At 37.0% G+C, this 26,215-nt stretch overlaps 1 protein-coding gene across 5 annotated transcripts in view; it reads right to left on the bottom strand.

The window, feature by feature from the left end:
* LOC131151142 (gamma-glutamyl hydrolase 2-like) overlaps nucleotides 1-24,342 on the bottom strand; it is a 57,654-nt gene extending 33,312 nt beyond the window's left edge. For 2 of the 5 annotated variants that reach the window (XM_058102388.1, XM_058102404.1), the window contains exons 1-4: nucleotides 23,753-24,341; nucleotides 16,772-16,858; nucleotides 9,305-9,394; nucleotides 8,406-8,500 (exon numbers count right to left, since the gene is read on the bottom strand). In XM_058102388.1, the coding sequence (XP_057958371.1) occupies nucleotides 8,406-8,500; nucleotides 9,305-9,394; nucleotides 16,772-16,858; nucleotides 23,753-24,223 (743 nt within the window). In that variant the 5' untranslated portion in view covers nucleotides 24,224-24,341. Of the gene's footprint in view, nucleotides 1-8,405; nucleotides 8,501-9,304; nucleotides 9,395-16,771; nucleotides 16,859-23,752 lie in introns of all 5 variants that reach the window. The other 3 variants (XM_058102417.1, XM_058102410.1, XM_058102397.1) reach the window with 2 other exon arrangements.
* Between the last annotated feature and the right edge of the window lie 1,873 nt (nucleotides 24,343-26,215).

The raw sequence follows: 26,215 nt of genomic DNA, 5'->3' as shown, positions 1-26,215 counted from the left end.
CCAACCAATTAAGAAGAAACTAAAATAAGAAATATGAAAAATAAAAGGAAAAGAAACATGGAATTAGGGTTTCTCAATTGTCAATATAGGTGCCTAAGAACAAGAATACTCTATCAGCTCTTTCAGTCAGCAAATATTATTTTTCTTACCTCTATAGACATTCTCCTTTTCAAATTTCAGAGCACCAACATCATAGATACAAAGGTAACCCGTCAAACATGGTACATATTTTGGTAAAAGAATGCACAATGTGTTGCAATTGCCCATTTAAATGGACACTGAACAAAATCCATAAATTGGCAGCAGTATTGGCTATCCAGGCAACTCTATAAGTCTAGGGGTGTGGATGGGACCTAATCTTCAACTATATAGCTCCTTGGACTCCACATTCATCGAATTATCTCCATGCCTCACAAGCTTGCAAAACCACATTTGACACAAGCCTGAAAGATGCAGGGATGCTTCCATCCCTCAGTGTATTCCTGCAGTCAAAACATCTCATGACATTGCTAGGACTCGAAGAGTCCTCCTCAAAACTATTCGCTTGGGTCAAGCAGTCCAAAGGGTGTAACTATTTGGTCAAACCTCCACCGTGATGTTCCTCACCCTTGTGTAATATGGATAAGGGTGGAGAATGTGAAGGTGTGTAACTTCTAATTATGAAAATGGAAATGCTCTTTGTAAGAACTCCTCCAAGGAGTTCAGCAAGAACCAACACTCTATTCTGTTGACTAAAAATATAATTGGCACTCTGACAAGAGTTGTAGCTTTCTAGAAAAGCTGTCATCACAGACTAACTAGGGTTAAAAGCAAGGACTTAAATTTCGGTCGAAATGTCGAAATTTCGACCGAAATTTCGAATTTCGAGGGGTCCCGAAAGGAAATTGAGAGACAAATTTGATTTTGAAAAAATTCGACCGAAATTTCGAGCTTTCGGAAAATTTCGTTCGAAATTTCGAAAATTTCGGCTGTTCTTCCGAAATTTCCTGGAATTCATGTGGAAGAAAAAAAAAATAAATTGGAGGGAGGATTTTCAGCACTATTCTGAGTATTCTCAGATTTTTTTTTGCCTTTTCCCACGTGATTGTACACGTTGTGAAACCCGTGAGCTTATACAGTGAAAAAAAAAATCTCGCAGAGATACTCTGCACTCTGCAGATCCATTATTCAAACAAATAATTCCATCGACCACTACACAAATTATTTCTATAAATTAACATGCATTCGGATACATACCTCAAGCTCAAACTCTCAAAAGCCTTCTTCTTCTTCTTCCATCTTCAAACTTCAAAAAAAAAAACCCCAGATTCCAAATTTCTGCTGCCTCCTACCTCCATCTTTGAAGTTCGAACTCCGAAAAGCCCTAGCCTTCGAATCCCCTCCTGCCAGCCCTTCGAGCCTCTGCCTCTAGCCTTCGGCTTCACCCTCCACCTCCATCGTTGTCGGCGTCACACACAGTCGCAGCCAGCCGCAAGAACTCCAGCCTGCACTCTTCCTTTCTGCCGAGGCCCTCGCTGAGCTGCGAGCAAGAAACCGAGAGAAGAGAAACGAGGGACGAGAGTTGGAGCCTCTGTCGCCCCTCCCTCCACGAGCAGCAGCAGCCAGCAGCTCCACAAAATAAAAAAGGCTGCCTTTTCAGGCTGGTTTATATTTTAAATTAGATGTCTTAACACTTAAGTTTTTACATTTACTCAAAATCTCCCTTTCCCCCAATATATTTACAGCAATGCCCTCCTCTCTCATTTACTATTTACCCCTTAGTTAGTGTTACTAACTTACTAGTTACTAACTTACTACTTACTACTTTACTAGTATACTAAATAATAAGTTAGTATAAATGAATAATAAATAATTAGTTAATAACTAGTAAATTTAATAATTAAATAAAATTAGAATAATTTACTATTATTGTCTTATTATAGTATAAATTAAAAAATTATTTCATTTATTTAAATATATTCATTTTAAAAATTTATTACTTAATAATAATTTTCTAAAAATTATCATTAATTTTGTAATTTTAATTTAATAATTTAATATTTCTCTTAGTAATTAATTTATCTTTATTTAGCATCGAAATATTTTTATTTTAAAATTATAGAGTAACATCCAAATATTTTTTTTTTTTTTTACAAATTTAGAGTAATTTAACATCTAATCAATATAGTCTAGTAATTAAATAAATTAAAGTACTTATTAGCTTAATATAGTTTAAATTATTTCATTTATTTGACTAATTTAATTTCCATAATTTATTGGTAATTTTGTACATTATCATTAAATTTTGTAAATTTAATTTAATATTTTAATGTTTGTCTTATTTATTGAGATTATATTGATAATAAAACATCTCAAATAATTTTCTTTTAAAATTGTTGACTAATTTAACACCTAATTTTTGATTCATTGTTACCTTGTAGGAAAGTAAAATTATCTACAAAAATGTCTGAAGGAAGAAAACAAGATCCAGCATGGGAACATGGATACCCGATGCCCAATGTCAAGAATGGATTTATTTGCAAATACTGCGGAATACAAATGAAAAGTGGTGGTGCAACAAGATTAAAAATGCACCTAGCAAATTACGACCCGCAGCATAATATAAAATTCTGCGACAAAGTACCTCCAGAAGTTAAGCAGGAAATGAGAATTGTTTTAGAAAGAAAAACAACAGCTAAGGCCAAAAAAATAGAAAGAATGGATCAAATAAAAAATGAATTGCGTGGGAACTTGATGCAATCACAACAAATTGATGAAGTTGATGATGTTGACGATATTGCATACCCGCCTGACATTTCTTCCTATGAAAGGTCTGCATATCGTCAAGCATTCTATGCTTCAAAACAGACGGAATGGGAAAGAGACCAATCTCGTAGGTTTGCAGGTAGGCAACAAGGAGGCAGTTCAGGGGCTGGTAGTAGTGCAGGGCAACCTCAGATGAGGCGATCTCAAAGTGTGAGAGAGCCAGAAATAGAGCCATATATTTCAAAGCCTTCACAACATTACAAGTCAGATGCAGCAAAACAAAGAAACTTGAAAAATTTATTCAAAGGAGGTAAAATAAAAGAAGAAATGAATAGGTTGATTTCGAAGTTTTTTATATATGATAATGTTCCACCTGAGAAGGCAAAATCACCTCATTTTAAAAACATGGTATGGGGTTGCCAATCAGCTGGAACGGGAGTCGATCCACCGACACCCTATGAAATCAGAACAAAATACCTTGATTTAGAGGTAAAAGAAATGGAAGACCACGTACAAGAAGTGAAGAAAAAGTGGGCCACGTATGGCTGCACTATAATGTGTGATGGATGGACAGGCCCTACAAAATTATCCATCATAAATTTCATGGTTTACTCGAAAGGAAGCACAATTTTTCTAAAGTCGGTAGATGCTTCTGACAAAATAAAAGACCATGAATACATATATTCCTTATTAAAACATGTTGTGCAAGAGGTAGGAAAGCAACATGTTGTCCAAGTGGTGACCGATAATGGTAGTGCCTACAAGAAAGCGGGTCTAAAATTAATGAAAAAATTCAACTTGTATTGGACTCCTTGCGCCGCTCATTGTATTGATCTCATTTTTGAAGAGATCGGAAAAAGAGAGGCAATAAGCATAGTGATCTTGCAGGGGAGACATATCACTAATTTTATATATAATCATGGATGGTTGCTTGCTAAAATGAGGGAGCACTGTCAAGGGGATATTGTGCGTCCAGGGGCCACACGATTTGCTACAAACTACATTGCACTTGATAGCCTACAAAAAAAAGAGTAGGTTTAAAATCTCTATTCACATCTGATGAATGGGCTGAGCATGCTCTTAGTCGAACAAAAATGGGTAGAGAAATTGAAAGTACAGTTCTTAACCATCAATTTTGGGATAAAGTGGCAAAAGTTTGTAACATTTATGAGCCTATATATCGAGTATTGCGTATAGTTGACAGTGAAGTGTGGCCAACATTAGGAGTTGTGTTTGAAGCAATAAGGGTGATGAAAGAGGCCATTGAAATAGGTGCAAGAAGTGCAAGATGGGTTCTCAAAGTCATCAATGACCGTTGGGAAAGAACCCTTGAACATCCTCTTCATGCAGCAGGTATAAAATATTTATAAATTTCAAGAAATTCATATATCAAAATACTTATTACATATTTATATTTTACTTTATTTAATTGGCAGCTTATTTCTTAAATCCAAAATGTCAATACAAAGAAGGTGTTGGGGAAGATCCTTATTTTCTTGATGCAGTTCACAAAGTTTTTAACACCCTTGAGCCACATTCCTCGGGCCTGGATCAAATTGGAAATGAGGTATATTTTTAAATAAAATAAGTCTTAATCCATGTTTAATTATTCAATAACAATATTTTTTTTTAGATTATTATATTTAGAGATGCTAAAAGAAGCTTTGGAGAAGCAGCTGCTAAAGCAGCTAGGGCAACCATGGCACCTGGTAAGTATTTTTATATAAATGTACAATACAAAGTAACAAACTTCAAGTATAATCTACTAAGTAGTAAATACTAACTTGTGTTCTTAAAACATCTTGCACAGCTGATTGGTGGATGATGTATGGATCAAGTGCTCCAATCCTAAGAAAGCTAGCATTGCGCATTTTGTCACAAACGGCATCTTCATCAGCTTGTGAACGAAATTGGAGCACATTTGCACTCATTCACACAAAGCAAAGAAATAGACTAGCTTACAGCAGACTTCAGCAGCTTGTTTTTTGTTATTACAACATGAAGCTTCGAATAAGAGATATGGAGGCCGAAATGGACAAAGTGGCTGAACAAGATCCCCTGGACCTTCTTGACATATCAGTTGAATTGGGTGATGAGGATGAGTATCCACTTTTTCAATGGATTAGGCCATCTCATCTTGATGAACGAGACGGAAGTCCCCATCCACAAATGGCCAAGCATGCACAAGATGACTTTGGCATCGATGTTAATCAGGTAATGGTAGAAGAAGTAATATCTAGTAGTGATGATTCTCAAATGAATCTTGGATCTAGATATGGAACTTCATCTATGCCCTCTGGTGGTGATGATGATAATGACGACGATGATGCTGGTGGTGACGGATCTAACCCCGGCGATAGCAGTGAGCAAGGTGGTGATGGTGGGGACTATGGAGGAAATGAAGGATGGCAAGATTATAGACCAGAAGTGGAATATACACGTCCTTCCCAACTAGAAGATGAGGGTCCACAAAGAGAAACACGTCCAGTTGATAGGCAGTACAGTCGTAGAAAAGGAAAAGGGAAGATGCATCAAATAGAAGAGGATACCTTTTCCCTTAGTATGGAATCTATGAGTATAGGAACAGAGCACGACTCTAATAGTTATGGTGGTTATGAATCTACACAGAACAGCTCCTCGCAATCTACATATGGCCAACCGTTTTCACATGCAAATGAGCAGGCACAACAATATGGAAATTGGCAACCACATGTCTATGGGTATGGACAAACACGTCAAGAATATGGGTATGAGTATGACCAGTATGTAAATGCAAAACAATCCTATGGACATACACAACAAGTAGAACATGCAAGAAGAAATCCTAGCACACGAAGATCTTCTGACCGAGTAGAAACTGCCATGAACCAGATGACTACGGAGGAGTATGAACAACACATGTACACCTATACTCAATATTTTGGAAATTATATGACATGGAGTGATTATTGTAAACAATATATGTCATCTCGAAATCCTAATGATAGGGATAAGAGAGATGACTTTGAGCCACCAAGAAAGTCCATGTGGTATTAGATCATTAAAAGTATAATTTTTATTGAAAATGTAGTTGTTTAAATGATAATTTGTTGCCTTAAATCTTATAGGAATAGCTTCAAAACTTTATAATCATTTGAATGTTCTTCAGTTCATAATTTGTTTCGCGATATGCAGTTTAATATCCTACACACTAGAAACTTGTCATATATGCATTTTTTTAATGTATTTTGATACCATATTAAGCATAATCATCTATTCTAATATTTCCTAAAGTTTTATTGTAAATTTCCATCATTTACTATAAATTTCCGTAATTTCTTTAAATCGAAATCGAAATCGAAATCGAAATCGAAATCGAAATCGAAATTTCCGTAAATTGAGACCATCGAAATCGAAATTTAAGTCCTTGGTTAAAAGCACCCAGGGATGTGAGTTCTAACCATGCAACACTCTCTACCCATCCAAGGACATATTTTCTAGATTGAAATGGTTCCCTGGCTTGAGTAACTCTGGATAAGCTGTGGAACATCCCTATCCTCCAGGCAACGTTATAAGCTTTGTTGGGATTCCCACAAGTGTTATAATTCTCACATCAGTTAGAAATGAGAAAACTAAATGCCTTGCATACAAAAGTGCTGATGCATGAACCTGTATCATAGCTCACAGAGATCAGCATGCTTGGAATAGGCCTTCAAACAGTGAATTTACAAAAGAAAAACCAGTTGAAATATGCTCCAAACAACAGCCTTGCCAAGTCAGCAGGGGTTATAGAGTCAAAACAAGAGTGGTTTTGAGTCTCAGGCATACCAAGAGCACGGTAATTTCCTCACATTTATAATCATAGTAGTGTGTTTCTGAATAAGGACCTTAGGCCCAGAGCATATCTGGCGCATCGGCTGCAAAGTTTGTTCCATGTAAATAATGCACAATCAGCATTTAGGCCTTGCCAGTTAACAGAATTTAACTGTGCATTGATATCTTTGGTTACAGAGGTGTAGTTGATCCCGTTTGGCCTTTCCTCAGAAGGTTTACTGCTCTGCTTAAGTCATCATTGAGTTGTGAACTTGTCCAATATTTTTGCTCTTCTTGTGTTCTGTCTGATTCCACTGATCTGCATTAACATTGTCCTCACTAACTGCCCTCACACAGTTTCTGACCTTAAGAGGTTGGGAATGAAATAACCAGGCAAAATTCTGTGTTGTATGCTATAAGTGTATGAGCTCTTGATGTAATAGGATGCTTGCTTCAATACAACGAACAAACACAAGACATATTTTGTGGCGTCCTTGAATATCATGTGGCAATTACCCATGCATGGGCTATGTGTTACCTGGTCAGGTTCTCTGACCATTCAAACATGATCTGTTTGTACTAATTCAATCTTGGTTGTAGCACCTTCCCTGCTCTGAATTTGATGCATTCTCAGACCCAGTTGCAATTAAACCTTTCTCCTCAATCATCTAGGTGCACTTGTCTTTTCTCTTCCTTTTCTCTTGATTATTAAGGTGTACTCTTCGATTTTCCTCTTTTTCTCCAATCATTGATGTTGTCATCATTTTCTTTCCTTTCTTCCTTGTCATGATCACCATAGGAAGCAAGTCATGCCTTTTGACATTGGCAATGATACTTGTTTCTTCTACTGAGCATGTTAACACTAATGAGCCAGTGCCTCAAGGTATAGCTCGGCCAGTGTTGACATTGGAAGGTGCTAAAACAAAGCTTTCTAGCATAATCTAGATTGACACCTCTGTTGCTTAGGCCAGTCTTCAAGAACACAAATTGGGACATTGTGGAATGATGTTAAATCCACTTCGCCCTTGAATACAAGTGCCCTTTGTGTCGGGCTGATGCGGATGAGATCTGGGAAACCACTTCATTCTCTACTAACCTTCCTTCGCCCACTGACCAGGCTTGTAGTTCTTGCCTAGACACAATTTGTATGAAGCCTGTCTTTGAAACAGGCTTCAGATTTCCTTTCCCCTCTTTTGTGAGTAATGTGCCACACTACTATGACTTAGCCCTCATCAACTGGCCTCTAGTGGTTGGTGTGTTCTACTTCGTTTTGTTTGACTTTACAATGAGGTTGGTGCTGATCAGAAGGTTGGCATCTTTTTGGACTGAAGGCCCAACCCTATGGTAGGGGCTGATTATACTAAATGTGCTAGAATAGAAAGCACATGAGCTTCCTACGAAAGACTACAGACTCCTCAACAGATGGAAAACAAGTTCTTCCCCTTTAGCAGGAACATGGAGTAGAGTGTTGGCATTGAGTAGTGGCAAGTTGGCACCCAAGAAGCCCATTCAATAACCAACTAACTTCAATTGGGGATAAGGCCATCCATTGTAACAAGCTGTGCTAGCTCCCAAGTGTGCACTTCCCCTAAATGCAAACAAGCTTCCTCAGAGGAGCCATAAGAATATTAGACTTTTTCATGCTCCATCCAGCATTTAAAGTTGATCATTGAGGTAGGTGATTAATAAGTGCACTCCAATTTTTTAAACTTAAAAAAAGTTTAACCTCACTCATATGTCGTATCAAATCTCATTTTTATAAAACAAATAATTTTTTAAAAATATTCTTTGAAATCATTTATATGATCATGATAAATTAAATCACGTCATGACAATTTGGGTAAATAAAAAGGTTAATAATTATATACCTTTGAAATACAGTTCCTTCAATATTTGTGTTTTCCATAAATTGAAGAGTAGATGCCTGATGTGTCGCATTAAATCCTTCAAGAATATTTTTGTCCTATAACCAACAAAAAGACAACCACGTGCATAAAATAATACTAGAGAAAGCGAGAATCCTATTATAGAGAGAGCCGCCCGCTAAAATCATATTTAAAAAATAATAATAATAAGAGACAAGAAAGATTTACAAAAATTTTTTAAATTTTAAAATTAAAAACAACAATTGAATCAAATTGAAATGGCTAGGCAGGCTAGCACAATAGGATTAAAAGAGACTACAAAAATTGTTGAAACAATTAAAAATACTCAATCAAGAAAAGGGAGCAATATAAATCCATATATACATTATTATGAATATGAACTAAAATTTAACATGCTCACAAGAGGATTTTTGTATATTAGTTTGAAGTTGTACAGAAAAAAAAAATAATATCAGAACAGAATCCTTACTAAAAACATCTTCACTAACATGAGCTGTCAAAGACAAGTAGACAACATATGAACATCACTCAATCTAACCATGAGGTTAACATGTAATCATATGCATAGGCACTCCTAAATTTGCGCAGTAGAAGACACCCTTGAATCTAAACCACCTCCCCTCACCCGGGGTGCCACTCCCTAACAAGAAGGGGGAAAAGCATTTAAGCCGCAGAAATACCAAGAGGAGCAATATTAACTATCTTGATGAGGAAATGCAGCTTGGGTATGTTCAAAGCAGGACACAATCTCTTAAAAGGGGAATAAGGGAAAGAGTGTTCCTCCAAAGAGAAGGGGAAGCAAAGACCAGAAACTATTTATGCAGCTGAACCATGCATGCACAGCACACACACAAGCAGAAAAATTGTTAAGGATAACATACCTTGCTAATGATCATTGTTAAGAGTTCAAAACCCAAGCAGGTGGCAAGTAAAGGGAAATGCTCACCAGCATCATTCTTCTCCAAAATTTTCTGCAAGAAACAAATTTGAAGAGAAAATATTTGTTATCAGAATGGAAAAAGGGCAAACCAATAAAGAACAAAATTCTGTGCCATGAAATACAATACTAAAACTTCATAAGATTATTCATTTTGCTTTCTTAACTGTCTCGAATCTAAAAGGCATAAATCAGAAAATTTACTTTAGGAAATAAAAAATCTTAAGCAAACTTTTGTCCACTGCTCAGTTCCATTAAATATGGCATGTATTAGTTCAATGAAGGCCGGAAGAACCCATCAGCTAAAATCAGTGTTTTAAAAGGATCAATCAAGGCTTGCGTCAAGGCAAGGAATTTCTAAAATGCCTGAGGCTCAATTTAAAAAATTAAACCCCAAAAAAAGCTAATGCATCACGCACTGAGGCTTACACATTTGTACAAAAGGCATGCCTTTTGCGCCTCTTTCATTGAGGCTTACATATTTTGGGTATGTAATTCCGGAGTTGGACTTGCTTAGAAAAAATTTTAACTCCATACTTTACATAAAAGGAATATCATAATATGAGTTAATTTGCAAAACTCTAGAACCTCAATCTTTCCAAAAATAATTGAGAATTGCATCTTAAAATTTAAATCTGCAAAATAATTTGAACTTCACAATGTTATAGCTATTTTTGAATGGCCAACAAGCAGTCTGAAAATTATATTCAATTTGTTTTTACAATATATTTGTAATTTTCTTAATTTTTTCTTTACTTTTAACATATATGTAATTTATTTACATATTTTTATCTAAAAATTAAAGTCTCAGAAGGCTTATGCCTCAACTCCTTAAGGCTTAAGCCTCACCTCTTAAGGGTTAAAATGCCTTGCCTAGTCGCCTTACGCCTTCTCCTTTTAGAGCATTGGCTAAAATACATAGGCGATCCACTCTCACTCTCTCTTTTTTTGGTTTGTGCTTGAAGTGCATTCTTTGAACACATTGAAACAGGGTCATAGATAGAGGTTTAGTAGAGGCTTTTGTTTAGGGAAGTGGTAGGGTTGCTGTTTCTCATTCCAGTTCGCAGATTATAATGTCTTTTCTTGAATGATCTTAAGGAATCTTTCTTGAATATTCTCACTATTTTACAGATTTTTTGAGAAGTTTCTTGTCTGATTTTCTTATATAGAAAAAGAAGATTCCAATAACAGGAAAATAATTTACAAAAAGGAGAATAAGATATCTCTCAAGAAAATTCCAGAAAACCAGAGGAAAAAACTAAAAACAACAAAGAAAAAACAAACATCAAGCCAGCATATCCCAAATCACTTGGGGTGGTCCAGTTGCAGCTAAAGTATTTAAGCATCCTGAAGAGTAGAAGCGTGCGTTGTCTTCTCTAGGCATTACCTTCATTCAAGAATATCTTGCTATTATTCCTTTATTTTTGGTCTCTGTTTAGGATCCTAGGTGGACTAGTGGGTATGATAGAAACATCACATGGGTTAAGTTTGGTCAGGAGTGGCCGAGAAGAGGGGGATCATTTGGTTGGTTGGTTACTTGGGATGTTGTTGAATAAGGAAATTAGAGAAAATTTCACATAAACCCACAAAAAAACCAAAAAAATAAAGAAAAACTAAGAAAATCACCAAAAAAAATTTGGGAAGCCCAATAAAAATAAAAAAGCCTTGAAAACCCCTTTTGAATTGAGAAAACCCCCCACCAGTATCCCAATTAGGCTTTATTATGTGCCCTTTTATCTTCATGTTGCTTTTTGCTCTATTATTCATGTGAGGTTGCTTCCAAAAGCGTTGTCTCAAGGGATGATGGGATGGTCGGAAGATCTTAATAGGTGATGTTTTCTTTGCCCCTAGACCCTATCCCTGGGCAACGCTGGAGTTTTCTCTTCCTGAAGACACCAAGACAGCATAGTCAAGAGGAGTTGATTCTAGGTTGAATGAAGTAGGCCTTGTAGTTTGTTACATACGTTTCTGTGTTAGCTGCTTTTTCCCCCCTATCTATTGCACAATTCTCATAACCAAAAGTCTCATCTCGGCCAACAATGGGATAGGGGATTTTACCAATGTATCTTCTTCCCTATATCCCTAGGCAAGGTGAGAATTTCTCTTTCCAAAGAGACTGGATAGTTGAGGGTATAGATGCTCCAATCAATAAGGTTAGGCTAAAAGAAGCAATAACTTTGGGTCTGTGTCCACTTATAAGGAGACTGTCTTATGCTGGTTTATTTAGGTTTTTTGGAACAGTCTAGTAAACTTCCAATCAAATGTTTCAAGGCTTGCTTTTTTAGATAGGCGATCAATGAAACCTTAGATTTCAACTCCAAACTTCATTTCTCTTAATCAAGTTTTCTTCAAATCAGTATGTGAATTCAATCAATTTCTGAGTTCACCTTTTGAATCAAAAGTGTTTCCTCATTTTCTGTCTTTTAAAATTTCAAACGCTAGGGTTCTTGAAGCCAACTACCCTTTTTAAAGAGTAAAATCGAGGTCCTTGAATTCCTAGAGCAATGCTTGTGCACTTTTGGACAGTAAGAATTTTATCAAACCTAAGGAGTCAATTCTCTGTCACCTTTCTTTCTACCCTATTCTAGGTATACACAAACTTAACAGAGAGTGAGTGACAACACAAGTGATGGTTAACCAATTACCTTTAAGAAGGCCTGTCAGCTACCTTCTCTACACAAAATATACTCCCAAACCCATTCTCCATTAGAACTCATCAAGTTTTTTCTTTGTTTTCCCCTTTCAAAAATAAATAGATAAATAAATAAGGTGGCGACTCCACTTTTTGTTTTGTTTTGTTTCATCCTTTCTCTAATTTTTTTTGTTTGGGAGCACCTCGCAACGTCATTGGACCCCCACACAAAATCCGATGACAACAATTTGGTTTACAAGGCTGTAGAAAAAGGGTTCGTAAGAGGAATTGCAGTGGGGAGTGAGGGGTTGAGGTTACTCATCTTCAATTTGCGGATGATACTATTTTCTTTTTGGAAGATCATAGGGAGTTTCTTGTAAATGCACTTACTATTTTGCAATTCTATAGGAGAGCCTCTGACTTAAAATTAATTTGGGGATGGGTGGGATAGCTTGTGTTAGGATATATCTAGATATTAGGACTTGTCCTCTTTGGTTAAGTGAGATATTCTTGAATGGCCTCTAACTTATTTAGGTGTGCCTCTAGGGGTAATCCAAGGATGGATGGGTTCCGGAATCTGGTGGTGGAGAAGGTGTCTAAAAGGTTGGATGACTTGAAGGGTGCTTTATTTTCTCTAGGTGGGCTTATTTTACCCTCATTCAAGTTTGCCTTGCAAGTATTCCTTTTTATTTCTTGTCTATTTAGAATTCCTATGACAGCGATGAGTAATATTGAGAAAATCACAAGAGATCTTCTTTGGTCTTGGAAGGGGGGAAAAAGGATCATATGGATAGTTGGAAGGTTGTTTGTAGGTCCATAAACGAGGGGGGTTTGGATCTTGGTAACTTAGTGTCTAATAACATTGCTTTAATGGGTAAATAGTTGTGGCGTTTCCCTTAAAGTAGTCTTCTAAGGAGTGTATTCAAGTTGAGCCAAGTCAAGACAGTGAGATACTCGAACTCAACTTGACTGGAAAATGTTAAGCTCGAAATTTGACCGACCTAAAATTGTTAAACTCAAACTTGACTCAGGTTTAAGTTCTTAAAACTAGATAAATTTATATTAAATACACATATAATATATATATATATAATGTATAAATAATATTAAATATATGTATAAATATATTTTGTATGACTTATATCATATAAAAATAATAAAATCAAAAAGCTTGATGGAGCTCACGGGTAGTATTATGGAGCTCAAACTTGACTCGTTAAGATACTCAAGTAGCATGAATTCAACTAGAACTTGAGTAGAGTTGAGTCAAGTCCAAGTAGCTTGCAAGTAGGCTTGATTCATTTGACACCACTCTTTCCCTTTGGCACAAAGTTATTCAAAAGTAAATTAGCTTGCAGGGCAATGGGTGGGATGCAAACTGAGGTTGAGATGTTCTTTTCAAAGTTCTAGGAAGGGTATTTCACAGGTATATCCTTATTTCATTCCTTATACTAATTTTATTCTGGAAAACGGGCTCCGTATTCAGTTTTGGGAAGACATTTCGGTGGGGGGTTCTTCACTTTGCACATCATTTCATCTCTTCACTTTGCACATCTTTTCATCATTTGTATAGGCCGTCCTCTTTGCACGATGAATTTATTTCTTCATTTTTATTTCAAATGGGAAGCGATTCTCTTGGTACTTCCATTTTCATAGGGCTATTAATGACTGGGGCCGTTGGAGATCACCTCCTTATTAAGTTTGTTGGAGAGGCTAGTCTTCTTACCTATAGAAGGGGCAACCATTTGTGGATTCTTGGTTCTTCAGGCGAGTAGTCTTTTATGACTTCTTCTAAGCATTTAACCAATAATAACATGTCCTTCCCACATCATAAGAACATGTCCTTCCCTCTTCATACTTCAATTTGGAAGGCTAAAGTCTCCTTAAAGATTAAGGCTTTCATTTGTTTGGTTGTTCTTAATAGAGCTTAAACGAACTATGCAGAGTAGAAGGCCTTTTAAGGTTTTATCTCCAGATGTTAGTTCTCTTTGTTTTGAAAGTTCAGAATATTTTCCTCACATGTTTCTTCATTGCTCCTTTTCCTAGAGGGGGTGGAATAATCTTTTTTGGTCTTTGGAGAGAGATGAGTGTTCAGAGTTAATGGCGAATTTTTTGGATGTATCATTTTCAGGTTTTGGGAGGGACAAAGATGGTTTGGCGCTGTAGATTTGTGTGGTTTTTGCAGTTTTGTGGGGGGTTTAGTTGGAGCGGAATGTTGATTATTTATTTATTTATTTACAGGAAAAAGGAAGTCTTTTGTGATAGGATTCAATATCTGGCCTCCTAATGGGCTTCTGCAGCAGGATGTTTCAGAGGAGGCCTTTTCAGATATACAGACAGCATTAGCTGGTTGTGCTGTTTTGATTTTTAAGATATTTATTTTTTTTGTTTTTTATTCTTTTTTCTTCTGAGGATTTCTTATGCTCCTTGTTGTACTTCTTGTTCTCCTTAATAAAATCTCTTCTTTTAATATCCAAAAAAAAAAAAAGATGAAGAATAATGGACATTAGAGTTAAGATGTAGTAGGGGAGGTATTCGATTATGCTTTGTGATAAGATTCAGTATCTGGCCTCCTCATGGGCTTCTGCAGCAGGATGTTTCAGAGGAGGTCTTTTCAGATTTACAGATGACATTAGCTGGCTGTGCTGTTTTGATTTTTAAGATATTTTTTATTTTTTTGTTCTTTATTCTTTTTCTTCGAAGGAGGATTTCTTATGCTCCTTGTTGTACTTCTTGTTCTCCTTAAAATATCTTCTTTTCCTATCCAAAAAAAAATGAAGAATAATGGATATTAGATTTAAGGTGTAGTAGGGAAGAGGACAAGAGAAAATGATATCGATATCATATTCAAGGTGTTTCCCTCTCTCTAGACCTAGAAGTCTCACTCCTTGATTTAGGCTTGTGGAGTATCTGCACAAGGAAAGCATGTCATCATATTCACACCACTTCCTAGAGAAACAAAAATGCCGTAGGGTGGTCAGATGGTTCTACGGGGACATGCAAGGGGCTTTTCATTTCTTCTTTCCCTTTTCACCCATACTCTCTCAAGGAGTAATTCCCATCGACAATGCAACACATTATTTCACTTAGATAATAAATAACATTAATTTCAAATTTAAAATTTCCAAAAATTGTCACATACGCTTCCAAATAATTTCTGGAAGAAGAATTTGCTTCAAGCATTTGCTCACTTTAAATTTTGAAGACAAAACTTCATTTGTCATTTGTAGAATAAAATGCTCCTAAATTCGAGGGCTGATCAGTTCATTCTTAACAATGACTTCTATTTCTTTCTTCCTTGGGAAAAGCTGTCTTGTGCTTCTTTATCACTGCAGTTTTGGTGATCTTCACTAGAAAAAATGCAATTTTCCATAAAATATTGTAGAATTTCATGCATTTGTTGCAGATTAGTGTTAAAACCTGCTATACATGGTTTTCCTACTACTTAATAGCTTAAGCTTTTAGGTAAAGTCGTAATCTAACTTGGTATCAGAGCAACGGCTGCCAGGAGGTCCTGAATTCTATCCATGTTGCCTGTGTCTATCATCAATTTGTTAGAATTATCTTATCTTCCCATAATATCACTGTCAAAAATTAGAGCAACAAAAAACATAAACGAAAACCAAAAACTAGAAACAGAAACTAAAAACTAAAAACTAAAAACCAGCAACCTGTTTGGTTAACGTTTATAAAACTAACACAAATTAAAAACTTAATTAAAAAATGCTCATTTTCATATTTAAATCAAATAATATTATAAATTATGACTAACATAATAAAATTACAAATAATATACATTAAAAAATTACTATAATAAAAATAAATTTTATTATAATTATTTTACTCAATTGTCCTACGTTCAAAATTTAATTTACGATAAAATTCTATTGAACATGACAATTGAAAAATAGTAAAGGCATTTTGTAGTTGGCTTTATTATTATTTTTTGAAATTTAGGCATATTTCTCTTTAATTATATTTAAATTCATACGATCACTTAATTTTGATTTTAATTTAAAAGTGTATAAAATGAATAATTTAATCCAAAAAACTATTTCTGGATGTTAAAATAAGGCAACAGGTTGCCAAAACAACTAAAAACCATAAAATCTTATTTCCAATTTTTTAGCAAACAGTTGAAAACCAGCAATAGAAACAAAAAACTTACAACATAAACAAACACATTTTTATAATTTGTTTCTTCACTGTGGAGAAACAGAAACAGAAAACAGAAAACAGCAATAATACCAAACAGGCCCCTAAGCTTTTAGGTATAGTGGCAATCTAACAATTAGTATTTTCAATAACCAGGATAACCAGCCGAGTTTATTTGATATTCACAAAACAGTATCACAACTATTTCTAAAATATGGTATATGCTACAGCAAAATTTCATATCATACACCAGCAGGCCTCACAATTTTATGCCCTCAGCAACATCAGCATTTAGGCTATCCCATTTCTAATTCTTGCTTACCCTTGACACATCCTCAAACTCAAACTCAAATTAAACATGAAGAAAGTCTTCACTGAAGACACTAACAAGGACCTTGCTGGACCATTGATGCCATTCAATTTATCCATGAAATAAGCAGCATCTCAAGAGAATTAGAGCACAAGTCCCGCTAATAATACGAAATGTGTATTATCCAGTATATGTGAGCAAAGCGTGCAAGCCACATTCAACAATAACTATTATTTTACATAAAGAGCTATAGAATAAAAAATTCAAAACTTGAATGGCCATCCAATTGGTAGTTGCAGAAGACAGTTGAGTACCTTAAAAATTGCCTCAACAACCTCATAGTACAGACCTATTTTAGCCCGTCCTCCAGTAAAGAGCACCCCATTGACCAGACTGAGCTTCTGCAATATAACTGCATATAATTATCACAGCTACAGATAATAAAGGAAAGACAACATCAAGGGGAATCCTGATGCCAACAGTTTAAATTATATATTAGACATGTCACAAAGAAAATTTGAGATATTGACTAATTTCATAGATACTGGATTCTCAATGTTAATATTGATTTATTTTTTTTAATATGACAATGTTGATACGTTTATAATATTCATAGATTATGGAGATATTGATTGAAAAAACACACACACACATATTTCGAGAGATATAAATTTGATGGATAATATGAGTATCAAAATAAAACACAGCTACAGAAATAGTTTACAGGGAGTAACAAACCCACAGCAATATTCAAGCAAAAATGATGCACAGAAATACCCTATAGGCAGAGAGACCTTCGATTCTACAAATATGATGAATGAAAATTGAATAAAGACCAGCTATCTTAAACAAACAACAATCATGCTCCAATTTAATACATGGTATAGATTAAGGGGAAATGCACCCTTCTTTCACAGGCAAGGTCTTAAATTTCGATTTCGACTCAAATTTCGAAGCTCCAATAGAACAGAAATTTCGATTTCGATGTCAATTTCGATTTCAATTTAAAAAATAACAGAAATTAGTAGTAAAGCATGGAATTCTTTGTGAAACTTTATAAATGGTTAACAAACATAATAATATAAGTTTTAGGACTAATATATTACAAATTAAATACATCTATGTTTTTTATGAGGTGGAAAAGTTTTAAAATAGTAGTATATGCATCAAACATATTTGTAAGATAATGTATATTAAACATATTCGGTTAATACAAATGAAATTCATAAATCATTTAAATATTATTTATTATATAAATAATGATAGTTTAGACATGAATGGTTAAATAATATGTTACTGTAAGTTTATTTTTTCATATAATTTCAAAATCACTTGTAATAATCTTTTTTTTTGATAAAATAAAGTAAAGAGAGAAATTTCACTTCACTCCTAAATCTCTTATTTGAATTCTGACGAAATTTCATTGTATAGCTAAAATTTCGACAAGTTTCGCTAAAATTTTGAGATTTTGATAAATTTTGGATGATTCGTTGAGATTTCGACATAAATTATGCAAGACGGAGATCAATTGCCATTTCGATTTCGAGGGTGACGGAAATTGGAAATTTTAACAATTTCATGGAAATTTAAGACCATGTTCACGGGTAGTATGGTAAATTGCAATTGCTTCCAACTAATAGCATTGACTTCCCCTGAGATTTAAATTTTTTATCACTTACTTCCCCTCCCATCAGTTTGACTGAGAGATATTATAGCAACAGAAGGTGATAGTCTTAGCAATATTATGATTTAGAATGAAAACTTTGCAAAATTAACCCACTCCAATGCAATTTAGCAGCTTTTCCCAAAACAAATAGAGGATCACAGTTGTCTTGCTCGGTTACAATTAGACACAAAATTATATTTTTAAACAACAAAAGGTTGGAATAGATCTTCTATTCCTACGAGTTTTGACGTAGGCAATGGGAATCTACGGGAATCTTTCCTTTTTCTCCTTAGCTAATTGGTGTGGTAAATCCCAGTAAAATGCCAATATCACAATAGGTTTCTCACTTTTCAGTTGGCTAGACAGATGTTCTTGATTAGTTCCTGTTTGACAGTTTTAAATGAAGGGTATGCATTGTATGTGTCCTATGAGAGAAATTCTCAAGACTGGAAGTTGGAGATTTTCTCCAAATTATCAGACTGTCTGTATGGCATGGCATTGATATTGCAGAGGGAGGATGTGATGAGGAAATCCAGAGGATGTTGTTTGTTTGGGTTCAGGTCCTTTTTTGGACTATTATGCAAGGGATTCATGGAGGAAGATAGACAGATCTTTCCCCGGAAGGCTCTTTGGAAGAGTTGTGCCCCAAAAAATGTTGCTCTTTGGCTTCGGCATCTTCTTAGAAAGAATATTGACTATAGACAGCCTTCAAAGAAGAGGGATGATTTTGTAAACAGAAGCTTTCTTGAAAAAAGAGTGGCCAACAGTTCATTCCTTGCTAATTAGTTGTGCATGGACCATAAATTTTGGGAGCTTATTTTGTCAATGCCTCAATGGTAGGTGTCTCAAGGGCAGCCACAAGATCAACCGTTGGAAAGCTGTGGACTAGGACAAATGTTCACACTCAGGGATAAAGAGAATCTGCTTTGATTCCTGTAGCATTTTTTTATTGGGTTAGAATGGAGGGAAAGAATAGAAGAGCCTTTGATGCAAAGGAAACTTCACTTTCAAATGTGTGAGATAGGAAGCTTGGGATTTTGAATACTTGTTTCAGAGGACAGCATGCTGTGGATGTTCAGGCTTTCATGGATTTTGTTGGTTTTCTTTCCTCATAAATCCCTACATTTCTATAGTTAGTCACACCCCTTTGGTGCCCTCAGCTTTTTTCCCTTTTATGTATCAAAAAAAATATTTTTTTTTTTAAAAAAGTGGCCCAGTGACCGAAGATAGCAGGTCTAATGGAAGCTATATAGCCATACAATTACAAACTTTAATAGCTGGCTTAAGTGAACAAATTTATCTAGTTCAAATGTATTAACTCCAAAACCCAATTTCATAGCTTAAAATTTTGGGTCATAGTTTAACATGGTAGGAAAGGCTATGTTTGTGAGGAGGTCGAGAGTTCAATTGTTGTTGCTCACATTTGTCTTCTGTATATTAAATTATCCTAAAATTCAATATTGTTTTTACCCTAATGGGTGTTGCTCAATGTTCATCTACCTCCACATGCAACTGACAGCATGTGCAATGGCTTGATCTTCCACAACCAAGAATTTTGAAAAGAATCAGTAAAACAATCTAGTTCAAATGTTGGTTTCTACAACTTTTGAATCAATACAGTTCAAGTAGAGAGAAAAAAAAAAAACTTTTGATGCTTTCAAGTACGCCACAGAACTGTAGCAGGCTGCAGAAGCCTCTACAGACAGATAGCAGCTTCAATGCATATAAATTTATATTCACAGTTTTAATGGCCAATAGGGGGAGCAAAAGCCATCTCTATAAGAGTTTTATTATTTGCCATTCTCATGAAAATATAAATTTATGTCTATTATAAAAATGTGGGGAAAATTCCAATGTCAATAGTAATGTGAGATTAATGGCCTGAACATATTTTTTGTTATATCAATACATAGTTACACGCCTAATGCAAAACTGATGTTCACGACAACTAGGCTATCTTTGCGAATATACCACCTACTGGAAGTGAAATAAAATTTCCAAAAATGCCCATTTTCCAATATTTCCCAACATGTGGAATCCTATTAAGTTATGGAGGTCAACATAGTTCACGATAAATTAAAATGGCTATGCTAAGATCAGAGCATCAAGGGAGAAATACAATAGTAGAAGTCTAGAACCCAAAATTTTGCGCCATTTTTTAACTAGATAGTTGCAATGGGGACCAAGTGCCCGGCCCAGATGGTTTCCCTTCGTCTTTTTTTCAGTCAAACTGGGGAGTTCTCAAGCAAGGCAGTATCAACATATTTGCGGAATTCTTTAGATCAGGTAGATTTGTGAGCAACATTAATGCCACCTTTTTAACCTTGATTCCAAAGAAAATGGGGGCCGTCAACATTAAGGATTTTCATCCAATAAGCTTGGTTGGAAGCATTTATGAGATACTTGCCAGAATTCTCACTACGAGGATCAAAAGTGTCATTCTGGAAGTCATTGGGCAATAACAGCATGCCATTACAGCTGGAAGACAGATCATGGACACTGCCCTTATGACTAATGAAGTTGTGGATTTCTATCGGAAGAAAGGAAAAAGTGGTGCAGTTTGCAAGCTTAACATGGAGAAAGCCTTTGACCACGTCAACTGGAACATTCTTTTGTACCTCCTAAGAAAAATGGGCTTTGGGGGAGTGTTGGTGCAGTTATATTGCTTGATATATCAATACTCCAAGCCTCTTAGTGCTCATAAATGGCTGTCCATATAATTTCTATCACTCTTCTAGAGGTTTGAGACAAGGGGAGCCCTTGTCTTCCTTCCTTCTTGTTCATCATGGTGATGAAGGAGTTCAGCCTCATGCTGAAGAAAGCAGCTGAAGGAGGGCCTCAGAGTGGGCAAGAATGTAAGGTCCATGGAAGTGTCGCATCTTTTGTTCATGGATGATACCATCAATTTTTGTGAAGGTGACCCCCTCCAAATTCTTAATCTGCAATACATTTTGGCAAGGCTTGACGTCTTCTTCGGCTTGAAAGTAAATCTAGGAAAGAGTGAGCTTATTCCACGGCGACAGCACAAGAGGGCCTTCCTTGCTGGCCTTCTAGAATGCAAGATGGAAACTTTTCCCATCAATTATCTTGGGCTCTCTCTTGGAACCAAATTCAAAGATTGAGGAGTGTGGGAGAAGTTCGAAAAAAGATTGGCAAGATGGAATAGGAACTTCTTGTCTAAAGGTGGCAGACTCACTCTTATTATAAGCATCTTGACAAACATTCCCATCTATTTCATGTCTCTCCTTCCTCCACAGGCTTCAATTGCTAAGAGACTTAAAGGAAATCAAAGGACGTTTCAATGGGATCATGGGCGCGGAATTCAAATTCTCAAGAGGCTTGAACAAATTCAAAGGAGGTTTCTATGGGATCATGGGCGCGGATTTCAAATTCCACCTTGTCATATCGGTAATGGTTAAACAACCTATCTTTTTTTTAGGTTTGGGGCTAAAGTCCATACTTTCAGTAAAGCCTTCTTTGGAAATGATTGTGGAGGTTCATAAAAGAAAGACCACCTTTGGCAAGGAATCATTGCTTCTGAATTTGGGTGATAGTACAATAAATGGACCACTTAGCCTGGTAAAGGACCATATAGCATAGGGATGAGGAAATTCATCAAGAAAACTGGGATGACTTCTTCCTTTATAATAGATTTCAAGTGGGGAATGGGGATAACATTTACTTTTGGTATGATGTGTGGTGTGGGCGAGAGGCTCTAATTGTTTTATTTCATGCCATCTACAACTTGGCCTGCAATAAGGAAGCACTCATTAGTCATCACCTTCAAATATCAAAGTAGGGGATATTCTAGAACATTCCCTTTTTTAGAAACATAGCAGATTGGGAACTCCACCATCTCGGTGACTTTTACAATAATCTCTACAACTTCCGACACCAAAACATTACCAATCAACCAAAGTAGACCTCAGAAAAAACGGGGTCTTGACAATCAGATTCTTCTACAAGAAACTCTCACCACCAGAATCAAACCACCCCCATGGACTCACATTTGGAAGATAGCAGCCCCTACAAAGGTTGCTTTTTGTGCCCGGGAGGCAACACATGGAAAGATATTAACCCTATACAACCTGCTAAAAAGGGGGCTAACCCCATGGTCAACACGTGTTTTCTATGCATGGCTGAATCAGCTGAGCATATCCTTCACTGCCCCAGGACCAAGAACCTTTTTAATATAGCTCTGACCTTGATCAAACAGAGGTAGGACACTACCAGCTCTGAGGGAAGGGGAACTTCTAGGCTTGGAAAGGGATTCGGGCAACCAAGGAGAAGAGGCAGGCATTGTCTCTCAACTCTCTTGCAATTTTATGTGTGCTTGGAAAGAAAGGAATGGGAGAGTGCTTAAAATCTCAATTACACTGCTTCAGATTAGTAAAGAGCGGTGAATTACTACGGTTTTCAGCTGGCACAGTGGGATTATACACAATGTAATTTTAGATTTCCATGACATCCTAAAGGGCAGTTGAATTTGTGTTCTCTAGGTTGGCATCCCCTTGATGCCCTTCTAATAAATTTCTTTAAAATCTTCCTTTACTGATTTTATATATATATATATATATATATATATGTATAATCAATCCAAGCCACTACCTAATCAATTCAGTTTTAGCAACCACCGCCATGGATATGCATTACCAACACCATATCTCCCTTGTTAGATATTGAGACAGAGAAATCCAAAACCCTGAATGAAAAGAGGTGGCATAATATCCCAGAGAGGGGAGGGAGGGGAGGGGGGAAAGAGATACTATTTGACAGATAAATTGAAATGTTTCATGACCTTTTTTACCTAACCAGCAAAAAGAAAGTTACGTAGTTGCCTGCACACACCATGACACATACAGGCTAAAGCAAAAGATGCAAGCTAATCTGGTGCTAAATTCAAATGATACAAGGCAGCAGTTTTGAAAACGTGAAATGAAAGTAGGAAACAGAGCAACCAAAAGACATAAGAATAAAAGTATCCTCTGAGCCCTCCGGCACAAGCTCAGGTGGTAAGGATCAGATGCCAGATAGCCTTGAAAGAGAGGTACATCTGGGGATCGAACCCTGCCAGTTGAGTGCATATCCTCGATTTATAACCTACGCCAATGGAGAGCACTGTCGGCATAGGCAGGGTTTGGTGCCGCACCAGGGGGGTCCAAGTGGGCTCGTCGGTGGCAGGAGTCCCTCGTTACCAAAAATTTTCAAAAAAAAAAAAGAAGTCTCCTCTGAAAAATGATGCCTACGCAAGTAACTTCAGGAAAATCACACTAAGGGATGACCCTTAAATTGTTAATTGCATCGCGTTAATTTAATTATACCATTTAATAGGTCATTTCATTATGTTATGCTGATCCAAGAAAGTAAGAGTCAGTGTCCTGGAATTCGTTTCTGGTATATGTAGCGAAAGAAATCAGTAGAAATCTACGACTCACATAAATCATAAATTTTCAAAAATTACTATGACATATAAACAAATGTCGGATTTAAAGTTCTCTTTCTTTTCCCTATCACACTCCGGAAATCAAGCAAACAAAATACATTGTTAAGTAAACAAAAAGCAAAAGTAAAAGGCGCGCATTTTGGCTAAATTTTATGGGAAGAGAAAAGAAGAGAAAAAACCGTATACGTTATTGATAATCTCCATAGGCTCGTTATAAATAAGTGGAATGACACGAGCACCAGCCGACTCCACAAACTTCACATACGATGCAGCGATATACGAAGCGTTCGACGCATTGTTCAACCTCCCGGAGGCGCCGTCGCCGGGGTGGCTCACTATTCCAATAACCGGCCGATAATTCAGATTGGGGTCCAGTGCTGGGCAGCTCCGCGATTGCGGACGCTCGGTCACGCTCGGCAAAAGAATCGTCGTCTGAGCCTTCGCCGAATTGAGCTCCTTGGACAGCGAAATCAACAGCGGAATCCATAGGTAGTTCAAGATTTCCAAGAAGCGAGACGAATCGGTAGCAACAGCGGCCATCCCGGCGGAGGTGGAAGCGGTGGCGGCGGTGCCGGTCGTGGCAGCGGCGGAGGCAGAGGCGGAGGCGGCGGCGGCGGCGGCGGCGGAGGTGGAACTAGAGAGCAGACGGGAATGCATTCAGGAGAATTGAGGATTGAGAGGAGGAAGGGCTAGGGTTTGGCCAGAGAGATAGACAGCGAGGAAGCACGCTAGTGAGAAGCATGGAAGATGTCACCAGCTAAGTGTCACGGACCCCAAAATGGGACTCAAGTAAGGGCCGTGTGGCACTCGTTGAGAGCTCTCCCTCGACAAGTCAGCCAACTCTCACACGTTCAAGCCTGCAAGCACGAGCACCAGGTGAGTCTCAATACTCAAGGAAAACAAGGAACAATAGGATTTCACATGAACAATATATTCTTATACACCGAATAAGACTATAACAATCAGAGACATCATAATCCAAGGCAACAGAACACCACAATGAAAAGAACTACTTGTATTATTCATCCACAAGAGAATCACCATACAAGCGATAACACAGATATTCATATATTCATTCTAAATCCCTGAAGAATACAATTATAGCAATATCTCACTCCCCCATTTTCCCTATTACATTGTCACACCCTAACATCCTCCCCCACTCAATTTATCGACGTCCTCGTCGATGTGTTGTAGACGGCTTTCTCACTCTTCTGATGTCGATGTAGATGTCGTTGACTACGAATTTCTGAAATCTTCAATCTTCTGTATAGCATGCTGAAGGTTGTCTGTTGTTTCCCAACTATTCTCTTCTTCCCCCAGTCCTAACCACTGAACCAGAAATTGTTGTTGTTGACGACCGTCTAGATTGACGACTCTGTCTACAATGATCTCCTGGACTTCTTTGGTGACAGGATGCCTTCTGGAAATTGTTGATCTCCTTAATTTTTGTCGGTGCGGATCTGCTTCATCTGTGTGGAATGGCTTTAAATTGCTTACATGAAACACGGGATGAACTGGACGTCTGTGGCTTTTCATCCACTCGGGTTGCTCAAGCCGATAAGATGCATGTCCCACCTTTTCGATTACTCTGATTGGACCTTCGTAACGACGTAACAGCCTTTTATCCTTGCCACGAAGAAAGCGAAATGTCTCCGGCAGCACTTTTACAAGAACCAGATCTCCCGCTTCAAATTGTTGTGGTCGTCTCCCTTTGTCAGCCCATTTCTTCATGCGCTTGGATGCTTTTCTAGCTGAGCTCGGGTGACTTCGATGTTTTGCAACCAATTTTTCGTGAATTGGTAGGCTTTTGGGCAATTTCCTTTGTATGGACCATCCAGAGTGTGTGGAAGAGTCGGTTGTTGACCTGTCACAATCTCAAAAGGGCTTTTATTAGTTGCAGAAGATTTCATAGAGTTAAAACAGAATTGTGCCGTGTCTAGTAAAGTAACCCAATTCTTCTGATTGGAGTGACAAAATGTCACAAGTATTCTTCCAGCATCCCATTAAAACGTTCAGTTTGACCATCTGTCTGTGGGTGATAGCTGGTGGAAAGATTAAGGTTTGAACCCATCAAGCGAAAGAGTTCACCCCGAAATCCCCCAGTGAATCTAACATCCCTATCACTAATTAAGCTTTCTGGAACACCCCAATATTTCACCACATGCTTGAAGAATAACTGAGCTGTCTTCTCTGCTAAACACGGCTTCGAGACTGGTACGAAAGTTGCATACTTTGAGAACCGGTCAATCACCACCAAAATTGTGTCAAACTCCTCTACTTTTGGTAACGAGGAAATGAAATCCAAAGAGACACTCTCCCATGGCCTAGCAGGAACTAGCAATGGCTCCAATAAACCTGAGGTCTTCTTTCTTTCTACCTTGTCTTGTTAACAGATCAAGCACGTTTTAGTATAACTCATCACATCATCTTGCATATTTGGCCAATAGTACCGCTGTGTAATCAAAGCATGAGTTCTTCGCCATCCCGGATGACCAGCCCACAACGTATCATGACACTCTTTCAGTAAGGTTTTCCTCAAGTTTCCAGCCTTAGGCACATAGACTCTCCTGCCTTTAGTCATTATCAGTCCATCTTCTACCCAGAATTGTCGTGTCTTCCCTTCGTCTATTAGTTTGCTTAGTGACT

Source organism: Malania oleifera, chromosome 1 (genome assembly GCF_029873635.1).
Source record: "Malania oleifera isolate guangnan ecotype guangnan chromosome 1, ASM2987363v1, whole genome shotgun sequence".
In the NCBI taxonomy this organism is placed as follows: Eukaryota; Viridiplantae; Streptophyta; class Magnoliopsida; order Santalales; family Ximeniaceae; genus Malania; species Malania oleifera.
Note: the sequence above shows the minus strand (reverse complement) of the source record. Positions and strands in the feature narration are given on the sequence as shown.